Genomic DNA, 12,509 nt, shown 5'->3' with positions numbered 1-12,509 from the left:
CTCTGCCTCCCAAGTTCAAGCGATTCTCCTGCCTCAGCCTCCAGAGTAGCTGGGATTACAGGCACCTGCCACTACGCCCGGTTAATTTTTATATTTTTAGTAGAGATGGTTTCGCCATGTTGGCCAGGCTGGTATAGAACTCCTGGCCTGTTATCCACCCGCCTTGGCCTCCCAAAGTCCTGGGATTACAGGTGTGAGCCACTGCACCCAGCCTTGTTTTCAATTTTTAAGTGAGAAACAATGATTTGATTCAAATAACGTGTTAAGTAAATGTAATAATATACGAATATTACTATAAGGTTGGTATTCCGATGCCAGAAGTTTGGGAAGCCCTGTCTTAAGCCAGAATGCAGTATGCAGATTCCCTTCATAAGGAAGCATAATAGCTTTTGCCCTTTCTAGTAGGGGCAGGACAGACTAATGCAATGTTCTATGGCCCTCAGGAAAAAAAATTATGTTTGCAGGCCTGGTTTATTGGAAATTGAGACTAAGCATTCAAGGCCACTTTAGATGGGTGTTATCATGCTTAGCCCTTCTCTCTCGGCCTTTGTCTCTCACTAGATGAGTTTAAATCATTTATGAAGCGCCTCCCCAGCAACCACTTCCTGACCATCGGGAGCATCCATCAGCATTGGGGCAATGACTGGGACCTGCAGAACCGCTACAAGCTCCTGCAGAGTGCCACGGAGGCACAGAGACAAAAGATCCAACGCACTGCCCGCAAGCTTTTCGGCCTCAGTGTACGCTGTCGCCACAATCCCAACCACCAGCTGCCTAGAGAGAGGTAAGTGTTGCCACCACCTCCACCTCCGCAGGCACCTACCTGGCGTTAGCTACATTATCTTGCTGCAGAGTGAAATGCAATGCAGATGGTGCGTTTGTGGGGTGGCAAGCAGGACCTCGCATGGTCCAGACCAACAATTCTCTGGATTGCCTCTGGGTCCCCACCTACTGGCTGCACATTGTTTCAGATTCCACATTGTTTCCTGAATGTACCATGAATTTTCAGCCTCTGTGTTCTGTCTGATTCACCTGATTGAGGAGAGGAACACTAGCCCTGATAGTTATGTGGCATTATCCTGGCTGTTTAAAATATATTTCCTATTTAATTTTAAAATTACTGAGCAAAGCCGATTTTAGCATCCCCATCTTAATGGTGAAGAAACTGGATTAACTAATTAATCAGTCGCCACCTTATTTATGAGGTCCTTTGAGCAGAGCCAGGAGTGACTGACACAAATAACAAAATGTAATACAAAATGTCAGGAGACACTCACTTGTGGGGTCATTGAGTGCAGGGTCCTCACCTGAGAGAGTGTCACCTTCAGTGCCTGGCTACCTTGCTTGCCTCCCCTAGTTCCAGCCCTGTCCTGGATATACTGGGTATTCTAGATGGTGGAGAATACAGAGATGGACAAGACAGAGCCCATGCCTCCACAGAATTAGGGTTTACTACTCTCTCAGGGGCACACAAGGAAGGAGCCAGGACTTGAATCCAGGTTTTTCAGACACTATTCTTCCGGGGCATTTCTGATTTTCAGCTGGTAGTCCCTACTGTAGAGGTGCCTCCAGGGTTTCTAAAAGGGCATCACAGGACAGCAAAAGGGCAGGTTGGGGCTCTCTCTCCACCCTGCTTCAGACAGAGCAGCTCTGCTCTTATTTGTTGCATATTTGGGGGTTCTACCTTCAATTTAGTTCTAAGAAAGAGATCCACTCTTAAAAAGAACAAGTCCATTCACATTCACCTAGCATACTCTGTGTCAGTGATATATTTATATATATGTTACCCTGTTGTACAAATCCAGAAATGGAACCTGAGAGAGGTCAAGTAATTTCTCCAAAGCTACAGTGTAAATCAGTGGTTCTCACTTTGGAGGGGGTGGGGGGGGGGGTGATGTTTTCCCCAGGGGACATTTGAAAATATCTCGAGACAATTTTGAGTATCGTAACAAGTGTTAGGGATATTATTGCACAGGCAGTTCTCACAACAAAGAAATATCTGACTTCAAAAGTTACTGGTGCTCAGGCTTAGCAATTCTGATGTAGGAGAGATAAGATGCCAGCTATTTTAGGTTGATGCAAAAGTCATCGCGGTTTTTGCCGTTACTTAACAGTAACGGCAAAAACCGCGATGACTTTTGAACCAACTTAAATAAATCTATAAATCGAAATCTTATCCTCCTAACTAGTCTGTTCTGCTGGCACTCAACATTTAACAACAACGGCAGTCTTCTACCACAGTCCATCCACCTAATTACCCCGATGGGGCGCACCCTTTTTTCTCTCATTTTTCTTGCATCAGAGCTAATGCTGCTATTCCCTTCATAAAGTCTTTCCTGATTGTACTAGCCAATACAGAAAGCTTCTTATTCTAGATTCCTACTAATCTGAAATCCTTTCCTTAGCATATTTCTCCCTTTACCCGCTTATGAAACCTCCCACTTGTACAGACATTCAAGCTCATCTCTGTCTTCCCTATTGCCTCCAAATTTGAGCCCACTGCTTTGCGTCTAGCTTGTGATAATTATATTATTTTGTGGATCAAACAGAATTTCTTTTGCCAGTTTCTTGTTGCAATGCTGCTGAAGCAGGGACTAGAAAAGGTCACAAACTCACTTTCTTGTCAAGCACAACAGATTCTCAGACTGCTACCACGAGCAAGTCTCTGAAGAAGAAGCTTCCTTTTAGATCCATCGCACATCTGCCATGAGACCCGCATCGAGCACTGTGGGAAATTCAGAAATGCACACAGCGAACAGTGCTGTGGAAGATGCCTTGTAGCGCAGGAGTGGGGAGGGGTTCTTTTGTCAATCAGACCCCAAATGTATTAGTTTATGATGGTTGCCATAACTAAGTACCATGGACTCAGTTGCTTAAACAATAGAAATTTATTTTCTCATAGTTCTGGAGGCCAGAAGTCCAAGATCAAGGTGTCAGCAGGCTTGGTTTCTTCTGAGGCCCCTTTTTCTGGCTTGTGGATGGTTACTTTTTTCTCCCTGTGTTTCCACGTAGTCTTTCCTCTGTGTGCATCTGTGTCCTAATATCCTCTCTCTCTCTTTTTTTTTTTTTTTTTTGAGATGGAGTCTTCGCTTTGTCACCCAGGCTGGAGTGCAGTGTCGCGATATTGGCTCACTGCAACCTCTGCCTCCCAGGTTCAAGCGATTCTCCTGCTCAGCCTCCCCTTGCGAGTAGCTGGGATTACAGGTATGCACCACCACACCCAGCTAATTTTTGTATTTTTAGTAGAGACGGGGTTTTGCCATATGGGCCAGGCTGGTCTCAAACTCTTGGCCTTAGGTGATCCACCCACCTCAGCCTCCCAAAGTACTAGGATTATAGGTATGAGCCACCATGCCCTGCCCTAATATCCTGTCTTAAGAGGATACCAGTTATATTGGATTAGAGCTGACCTAAATGGCCTCATGTTAACTTAATTACCAGTTTAAAGACCCTGTCTCCAAACACAGTCACAGTTTGAGATCCTGGGGGCTAGGACTTTAACATATAAGTTTGGAGGGGTATGTAATTCAGCCCAGAATATTATAGGACGTGGCTTTTGATCAGATCTTTAGGTGAAGAAGCTGTGCATCCCAAGGAGCAACAAAGCTCGATGCAAATCTGGTTGAGGAGGGCAACGTTTGACCGTTATGAGAATTCAAACAAATAACCTCTTTCAGTTATGGTGATTGTCATCTCAGAAAATGGAGAGTAAGATCCAAAGGTCCCAAAGACATTGGGAAGGCATATTTATTAAAGGTGAGTGAAATCTCCAGAGCACCAAGCATCATCAGATATGCTAGTTCAAGGGAAGACTCGAGAGGATTTTAGAAGGAGGGTAGCTGGATAGGCATTACAAGGGAAGAAGGAGGGACAAAGCTGGGTAATAGGAGTAACACTGGGAAAAGTCAAGGAGTCTGGATTTGTCCTACCATTAGTAAGCTGTGTGTCCTTGGGCAAGTCACTTCACCATGCTCAGTGCAGGTGTCTGCATCTTTGAATAAGTCTCTGCTCTCCTTTTGCAAGTCGTCAGGTGTAGATAGCTAAAAGTGCTCTACCATCACTGGGACCTTCAAAGAAAGAGCTCACAGTGTTGCCATCTCTCCTCCTAAGGAGGAGAAAACCTGCCCTAATCATAATATTCTTCTCACCTGGAGAGGATGTCTGGCGTTCCACCATTAGCAGGTCACTCGATTATATTAATTTGAGGAGTTTTGAATGCTAGGTACTGAGAGGAGCACACAGACACTAGGCTCTGTGGCTAATTCCTCTGAAGCCTTCCCTGGAGAGATGAACTTCCTTGGCCGGTCTGTGGTCTGCTTCCTGACATCTGAATCTGAGGCTTTAATGAGCATTTCTCACACCGCAGGGCACCTCTCTGGCACGGAGCAGTGTCAGACAGAGGTGCTAACACTGGGAACCTTGGGCCACCTCTAGCTGCACAAGCTGGTATTTGCAAATGAACTGATTGCATGGTTTCAATGTGTCTGCTTGCTGAAGTCTGTGGAAGATGAGTGTGCTGAGCAGGTGCCATTACTGCAGCAGGTGCCACAGAGATGTTTACTTGTCTCACAAACAGGTGGCATTGTTAAGGTAAGATGGGAGAGGGAAAGAGGGAACAAGCACAGGGCCTTAGCCACACATGGACTGGTCCAAATCCTGGCTCCATCACTTACCAGACACAGAGCTTTATGTAAGGCCTGCACCTCATTTGTGAAAGGGGATAATAACACTTGCCTTCAGGTTAAGTATGATGATTAAGATTTTAAAATTTAAATAGCCTTGGTAAAGTGCCTGGATCAGTTAAAAGGAAGGGAGGAAGGGAGAGAGTAAGAGACAGAGGGAAGGAGCTGTCACTTAGTATATGTATTCTAAAGGTCAGGCACTGTTCTTTAGCATCTTATGTGAGATTAACTAATTTCCTCCTCACTACAGTCTCATGAAGCGATACTGTTACCCTTCCTATTTTACAGATAAAGGAACTGAGGCACAGAAAGGTTAATAATGTACACAAAGTCAATAAATGTTAATTTATTGTTACTTCAAAGAAATGTTAAGATTTAGATTTAGTGAGAGGTCAATTATAGCTAATTAAAACTTGGCTTCAATGCTTGCTAGAAACAATATTGGCTGGAAGGCAAAAGGAGTATTTTGGCTCTCTATTGGTGTAAAACAATTCACCCCAAAATTTAGTGGCTCAAAACAACACTATGTTATTATCTATTAGGAATCTGTATGTTGACTTGGTACAGCTGAGGATCTCTCTAGTTGGCTGGGGCTCTAGTCATCTGGGGGCTTGACTGGGCTGCATCTCCACAATGACACACTCTTAGAGCCAGTTGATGCTGGCTGTCAGCTGGGGGCTCAGCTGGAGCTGTCGCTGGAGTGCCCACACAGGACCCCTCCACAGGGACTGGACTTCTTGCAGCATGGCAGCTGGGCTCACAGAGGGAGTGTTCTGAGACCAAAAGAAAGCTGTAAGACTTTTTCACAGCTTCGCCTTGGAAGTCGGAGAACATTATTTCTACCGCATTCTGTTGGCCAAAAGCCTAACCTAGCTTCAAGGGTGTGAGTGTTGGGAGGTGCAGTTCATTATGGGGGCGGGGGACATATATTTTGGAGATGAGGTACAAGAGCAACTGAGTAGAATTGGAGCTAGAGGTGACTATCAGATATAGGGAACATAAGATTAATAATAACAACAATAATGAAGCAATAGCAGTTACTTACTGAGCAGCTAGAGTCACAAGCAATAGAGCTGTCTATGTGTAAAGATTCTGGAGTTAGACTGCCTTGGTTCAAATTCCAACTTCGTCACCCGGTTTGGGTGTCACATTGTAAGTCTGGAGGAAGTTACTGAAACCTTTGAGCCTCAATTTTCTTATCTGTAAAATGGAGCTAATAATAGTGCCTACATTATAAGGTTGTTTCCAGGATTAAACACTTTAACCTACATAAATTTCTTAGGATGGTGAGTAGCACATGGCTAGCACTCAACACATGTTAGATATTGTTCTTATTTTTTTCCCCCAAGCACTGATAGTTGGCATATAAATTTCTTAGCACTCAGTAATTTGTTACCCAATGAAATTGAGCATTGGTGACATGTTTTTTTTAATCTAATACTCATGCCATCTCTGTGAAATAGATGCTCTTGGATCATTTATGGGTTAGGGAACTGATAAGGCAGATGTGATTGATTTATCCAAGGTCACATGGGCAGGAAAGGAGCAGATTAGATTTATTTTGCTGACTTTACTGTTGGACTTTACTGATGGTCAAGATCCCTGTGCAGAGCAGCAAGAACCCATGTTGTCTAAGCAGTGTGCAGTGGCAGATAGGTGACTGCATTGGGTTTGGGACGCCCTGGTTTAGTGTGTGGTAAAGCCAAAGGCAGGGTTTGCTCATCAAGGTTGAGGGTAGTAGACCAACATTGAAATATATAGACTCTAGTGTGCCGAGATGCAGGAAATGGCCCTGAACATGGAGCCCTGAATTAACTCTCAAGCCCAGGCAGAAACCCAGAAAGACATATTCCCTGTAGGTAACCAGAAGAGGCCTGGTTCAGTGCAGTCCAACTCAGCATACATTTCCTGAAAGCTTACTATGTGCCAGGCTTTGGAAGCATGAACATAAGTAAGATTCATTCCATTCCAAGGCCCAGCACTTGTTGAGAGGACAGCAACAAGATAATTCCAGACCACACCTGTTGATGGGGACCAGCAACGGGTCGACCAGATATTTATTGTGTAATCATTATATATTAGGTAATGTTTGAGGATCTGAGGATACTGTGATGGATTTCTGTTAGCCCGCAGGAGAGCTGGCCCTAGTGTCAGGCCGCAGCTGGTCATATCAAGAGAAGGCAGGGACCCACAGTAAGATTCCTATGGCTTGTCTTGCCACCAGGAGATCCTTACACTGTGCAGTTAAAAAGGGAAAGATGGACTTTAAGTTTGGTCTCAGCTATTACCGTACACTGAGACTTTTTAAGCCTTGGCTTTATCACTTATAAAATGGGTATAATAATTTCTGATTGCCTATCTCAGAGGGTCACTATGGGGCTCACCAGGGGTAGTGTATAAACTTGTAAACTCTGAATGCTGTAGAAAGGGGGCTATGCAATTGGGATGAACTTGAAGCCACACACATCAGGATGGGAATGGGAATGGGCTGAGTTCAGGATCATGGCAACATTTAATAGTTAACACTTCTAAAGCATTTACCATGCACCAGCCACTGTCTTATGGCTTTCATCTTATTTAATCACTGTAACAACCCTATGAAGTAGCACTAATTTATCCCACTTTATGAACAAAGAAATTAAGGCATAGAGATGTTAAATGATTTGCTGATGATTAAATAGCAGGTAGAAGACAGGCTTCAAGCCCACCAGAATCCCTTCTTGTTACTCCTCTGCTCTTCTACCAATCCCCGAGACAAGATGATCCGAGGTGTTTAAATGACCTGCCAAGACTAAAAACTGCATTGCATAGTGGTGGAAATTGCCTGTCGTGGCAAAAGGGAGATGAAGGAAGAAGGGAGGGATGCAGGAGAGAAAAGGAAGAAAAAAAAGAAGAGACAGGGAAATAAGGTAGAAAGGAAGGGAGGGAGGAAGAAAAGCACAAAGTCATCTTGGGCAATGCTGAATTTAGCTGGGTCCTGTGCAATTACATGAATGTTTGCTAACCACCTCATCTTCCAATCTCGTGTCAGCCACTGGAAGGCATTTAAAGATACAAACAACTGTGCCTTGGTCCTCCAACCATCATTATCTAGCCTCTGGGTGTGCTGAAAAGACATTGTTTAGTGAAGCCAGAGACCTGAGTTCAAGTCCTATTCTGCCCTGTGTGGGCTGGACTATACCTATAACTCATACTCTGGAGAGCACTGGGTACAGAAATCGTGCCTTGCAGAGGTGGGGTGCAGGTTGAGTAGTGAAAAAATTGTACCTCACCTTAAACTAGAGCAGCTGTTTAGCGGTTTTCTTTGTGGAAATTCTGAATTAAAATTCTTTCGAGAACATAAGGTGATTTTTCTTTCTTTCTTTCTTTTTTACTAAAACAAAAACAACAAGTCTCAATTATCTCTGAGGTCCTTCTCAACTCTAAGAGACATAACATTTACAGAGAATGAGAGTAATAGTTCAATTCAAGAATATTGGTAGAAGGTCAGTAATTGAGTCTTTGAGCAGCATTGCTTTCAGATGATGCTAATTAGTCAATTTTAATGAGTAGCCTGTAGTTCAAACTAAAATCTTCTTTTGCCTGAAATTACAATGGCCTTTTAACTAAGTCTCCCAGAATCTACTCTAGTCACTTTCCAATCTATGTTCCATGGCAATCAGAATTCAAATTCAATCTTGTCACATCCCTGTTCAAAACTTTTTGGTTACTACTTACTGCTTTTAGGAGAAAGAACAAAATCCTGAGGTGGCTGACAGATCTGCCATGATCTGGTTCCCACCCACCCCTTGGCTGGGTTCCACACCATTTCTTGGCTCTGTCAGTGACAGGACAGTTCTGCTAATTTTCTCTGAGTTAACTAAATGCCTAATTCCACCCCCTCCCTGTAGCCCTTCACTTCAAAGGATTCACATGGGCTGCTCCTTCTGCTTGAATGTGCTTCCTTTTGTTCTTTGCTATGGTAGTTTCCACCTGCCCTTCAGATCTCAGTCTCAAAGATTCCTTCCTCAAGAACATGGTCCCTGTATTGAAAGGCTGTTTCAGGACTTATTTTATATGCTTCCTTATCATTCTAATTTTCTAATTGAACCCAAGTTCCAGTTTACCATCCAGTTTACCAGTATATCTTTTTTCTTTTCTTTCTTTTTTTTTTTTGTTTTGAGGCAGAGTCTTGCCCTGTCACCCAGGCCGAAGTGCAGTGGTATGATCATAGCTCACTGTAGTCTCAAACTCCTGGGCTTAAGTGATCCTTCAGCCTCAGCCTCCCAAGAATCTGGAACTACAGGTGTGCACCACCATACCTGGCTAGCTTATCTAATTCTTTTGCATAGCCAGAGCCTCGGTATGTTGCCCATGTTGGTCTCAAACTTCTGGACTCAAGTGATAGTCCCTCCTTGGCCTCTCAAAGTGCTAGGACTACAGAACTGAGCCACTGCACCTAACTACCATTTTCTGTTTTTAAATCTATTTATTAATGCCTATCTCTCCCATGAGACTATCAGCACACTCATACATCTTTTTCTATATTCTTCATAACTTTGTTCTTATAACTTCCTACCACATGACCTGTCACACAGTAGCCATTCAAAAAACTTGTTCAATGAATGGACACATAGATTATTTGCTTCTCCGAATATGCCACAAAGGCATGTTGACATAATCTTCTGCAAATTGAGTTCCATGTTCGTATATAAAGTGTATGTATTTTCTGCATATATTGAATATATTTAGATTATCTTCCTCATTCACAAATGAAGAAACTAAGATCAAAGGGAGGTAAGCGACTTTTCCAGGGTCACTCAGGGAATTTGTGAACAGATCGTAACCAAAATTCAGGCCAGTAAACTGACAGTCCAGACAGTTTGGTAAAATCGAAACTGCAAATGGCGATTGTCTTCAACTGACCTGAATCCAAATCCTAAAGTTATTTCTTGTTAAGTCTATTACTTTGGGCAATGTTCCCTACTGAAGAAAAAAAAAAAGAAGAAGAACAAGAAAAACAGATACTATTCAATTCAATGAAATGAGATAAAATTCCTAACATCAAGTCGGCGTTTAAGGTCAGTGTGATTTGATATTTCTTACTTGTATCTGGCTATCACCTGGGTTTCTTTAAAGATGAGAGTATTGTGAGGCAAATAAGATCCATGGAAGCTTAACTTGAGGGCATACAGTAGAATTATTAGCATTTTCTGATGATGCTTGGTCTTTGATTTCTTTTTACTTCTCAAATTCACATGGCCTTGACCCAGCAGTCCGAGCCTTAGCCAAGCACAATGTAATTATCCATTGTTGAGATGAAAATGTCTTGGGGGCATCAACTTCAGGCTCAGATGCTGGGGCCGTAGCTTCTGAACTCATGTCAGCTTTTAACGTATTTCCTTCCCCATACAGTGTTTAATTGATGTCTATAGAAAGACTCTGGCTACCAAGATAATCATTATCTCTATTCTGATGAACCTCAATATTCATACTGATTTTGATTCTTCTCTGTGAACCCTGTACTTATTTGTCTCTGGATTTCATCTCCATAGATTCCTGCAGTGGGGCAGAGGGATATGGCTTCTTATATTTTATTGAACTCAAGTCAGTTTCAGTTTATTAGACTGACAGTCCCGGCTCTGTCATTTATTAGATGTGTGACCTCCAAAAGTCTCCAAACTTACCTGATCCCTCTGTTTCTTCATCTGTATGGTTAGGATAATAAGAATAGCTACACCGCCGAGTTGATGTCCTAGTCAATTCATATGATATATGTGAAAATTCTTCACAACTTGTAAAGAAATATACAGACAGAATGTTAATATATTCAAGGCTGGGCACGGTGGCTCATGCCTGTAATCCCAGCACTTTGGGAGGCTGAGGTTAGCAGATCACTTGAGGCCAGGAGTTCAAGACCAGCCTAGCCAACATGGAGAAACCCCATCTCTACTAAAAAATTCAAAAATCAGCCTGGCGTGGTGGTGCACACCTGTAATCCCAGCTACTCGGGAGGCTGAGGCACAAGAATCAGTTGAGCCTGGGAGGCAGAGATTGCAGTGAGCCAAGATCACGCTACTGCACTCAAGCCTGGGCAATAGAGCAAGACTCTGTCTCAAAAAAAAAATTAATATTTTCAAGAGCACAGCAGTAGTAGACCCTAGATATTTGATGACATAAATAATTGATGACAACACTTTCTATTTCCAAGAAGCGGATGTTTCTGTTGCGTAAAATAAAGCATGAGCCTAACAAACAAAATGTAATCATATGATAAAGAAACAAAAGAACTTAAGAACCTTAGGACTTCAGACTCTCTAGTCTGACAGACCAAAGTGTGTGACTATCATTTACTATTGATAGTACTTGGCATAGTATTAAGGCATTCAAGCTTCAATTTTCTACATAGCATGATGGAGAGAAAAATAGTAGCCAGCCTTGGAAAGCCAATAATAGAACACAGATGCCAGGGTTAACACATAGCAAAATGGCAAAGCATGGGGCTCTTTGTTGGACGAAATTGGAACCAATAGTTTGTTGGCTAATTGAAAATGTGAAGTTAAACTAGGAAATCCTAAAATGTATACATGCTATACATATATGAACCATTTTATTTTAACTTAAAAACATATAAATGCACATTTCTTGGCCAGCCTCTTGAAGTAAAGCCAAAATCTTTTTTGAGGGTAGTGGTATATCTATTTAACATTCTACTGGTGTTCCTGCATAAACCATACCATAATTGCGTAACATTTCAAACCTCGGTTTATTCAAAGTGGAGCAACAGCTTAGACTCTTAAAAAACAACTTAAATGTTTGCAGATTTTTTGTTACTTCCCCTTTATTTAAATCGATAGTCATTTTTGTCAATAACTCATCTTTATAGAATTTTCCCACTGAATTCAAATTAGTTTCCACAGAAAAAAGCAATTCACATTTCATTGATTTTAGTTTTAATTTCGTTATTTTATAGCTTTTTAGCTATAAGATATAATAATAGCAAATACAACGGGCATAAACAGGTTTGGGAATAAACGAAACTGACTTTCAGCTTGTGTGCTTGTTACTTGGTGGAAGTAGAAACATGTGGAAGTGTAACCCACCAGCCAGGAGTGTTCAGTGCGCCATCAGCTTCACACACCACATTTATCTGATGGGAGGAAGAGCCATTTTCCCAAAGTTACTTCATGGAGGTCAATTATGAGAACTTGTCCCACTTGACAGAGAAGCTGTGATTCCTAGTAACTTGCCACGCTTAGTGGAACAACTTGCTTAAGGTCACCTATTATAGTAAGAAAAAAATGATGATAATAATACCTGACATACATTGACCATTATGTACCAGACAGCTGTCGATGCTTTACATTTATTAATGTGTGTAATCCTTACGATAACCTATCAAAAGGTTCTACTATGCTTCCCATGTTATAGACAGAGAGTTTGAGTAGCAAAGGGAAATGCTGCAAGAGAAGAGGAGAATGAGAGAAATGCATTCCTGCTGGGGAGACTGAAAAAAATACTTTCCTCTGTCTGGATTACTTTATTCATCCTTTAATTTTCGGATTCATCCCTGACTTCTTAGGAATATTTGGTCTGACTCAGTGGACCAAGTTGCACCATCCTATTAAATGCCTTTACTGCATCTTCCGTTTCATTTTTTTTCTAGCACTTGGCATATTTGCAATGCTGTGTTTAAACCCAGACTTCCTGTACTTGACCACAAATTCGGTGAAGGCAGATAACTTGTTTTCCTTGCTAACCAATGTTTCCTCAGTGACGGGTAAAGTGCCTGGAATATCACGACGTAGCCTTTGCTGCAATGAAGTGAGGGGACATTTCACATGGGAG

The 12,509-nt window shown here is 42.2% G+C and overlaps 1 protein-coding gene across 1 annotated transcript in view; it reads left to right on the top strand.

Moving 5' to 3' along the window:
* BRINP1 (BMP/retinoic acid inducible neural specific 1) overlaps nt 1–12,509 on the top strand; it is a 204,221-nt gene that overhangs the window by 166,681 nt on the left and 25,031 nt on the right. The window contains exon 7 of the mRNA XM_032164985.2: nt 562–784. Within this exon, the coding sequence (XP_032020876.1) occupies nt 562–784 (223 nt within the window). The remainder of the gene's footprint in view (nt 1–561; nt 785–12,509) is intronic.

This window comes from Hylobates moloch, unplaced genomic scaffold (assembly GCF_009828535.3).
Source record: "Hylobates moloch isolate HMO894 unplaced genomic scaffold, HMol_V3 SCAFFOLD_10, whole genome shotgun sequence".
In the NCBI taxonomy this organism is placed as follows: Eukaryota; Metazoa; Chordata; class Mammalia; order Primates; family Hylobatidae; genus Hylobates; species Hylobates moloch.
The sequence above is the reverse complement of the archived record's forward strand: the minus strand, read 5'-3'. Positions and strand labels throughout refer to the sequence as shown.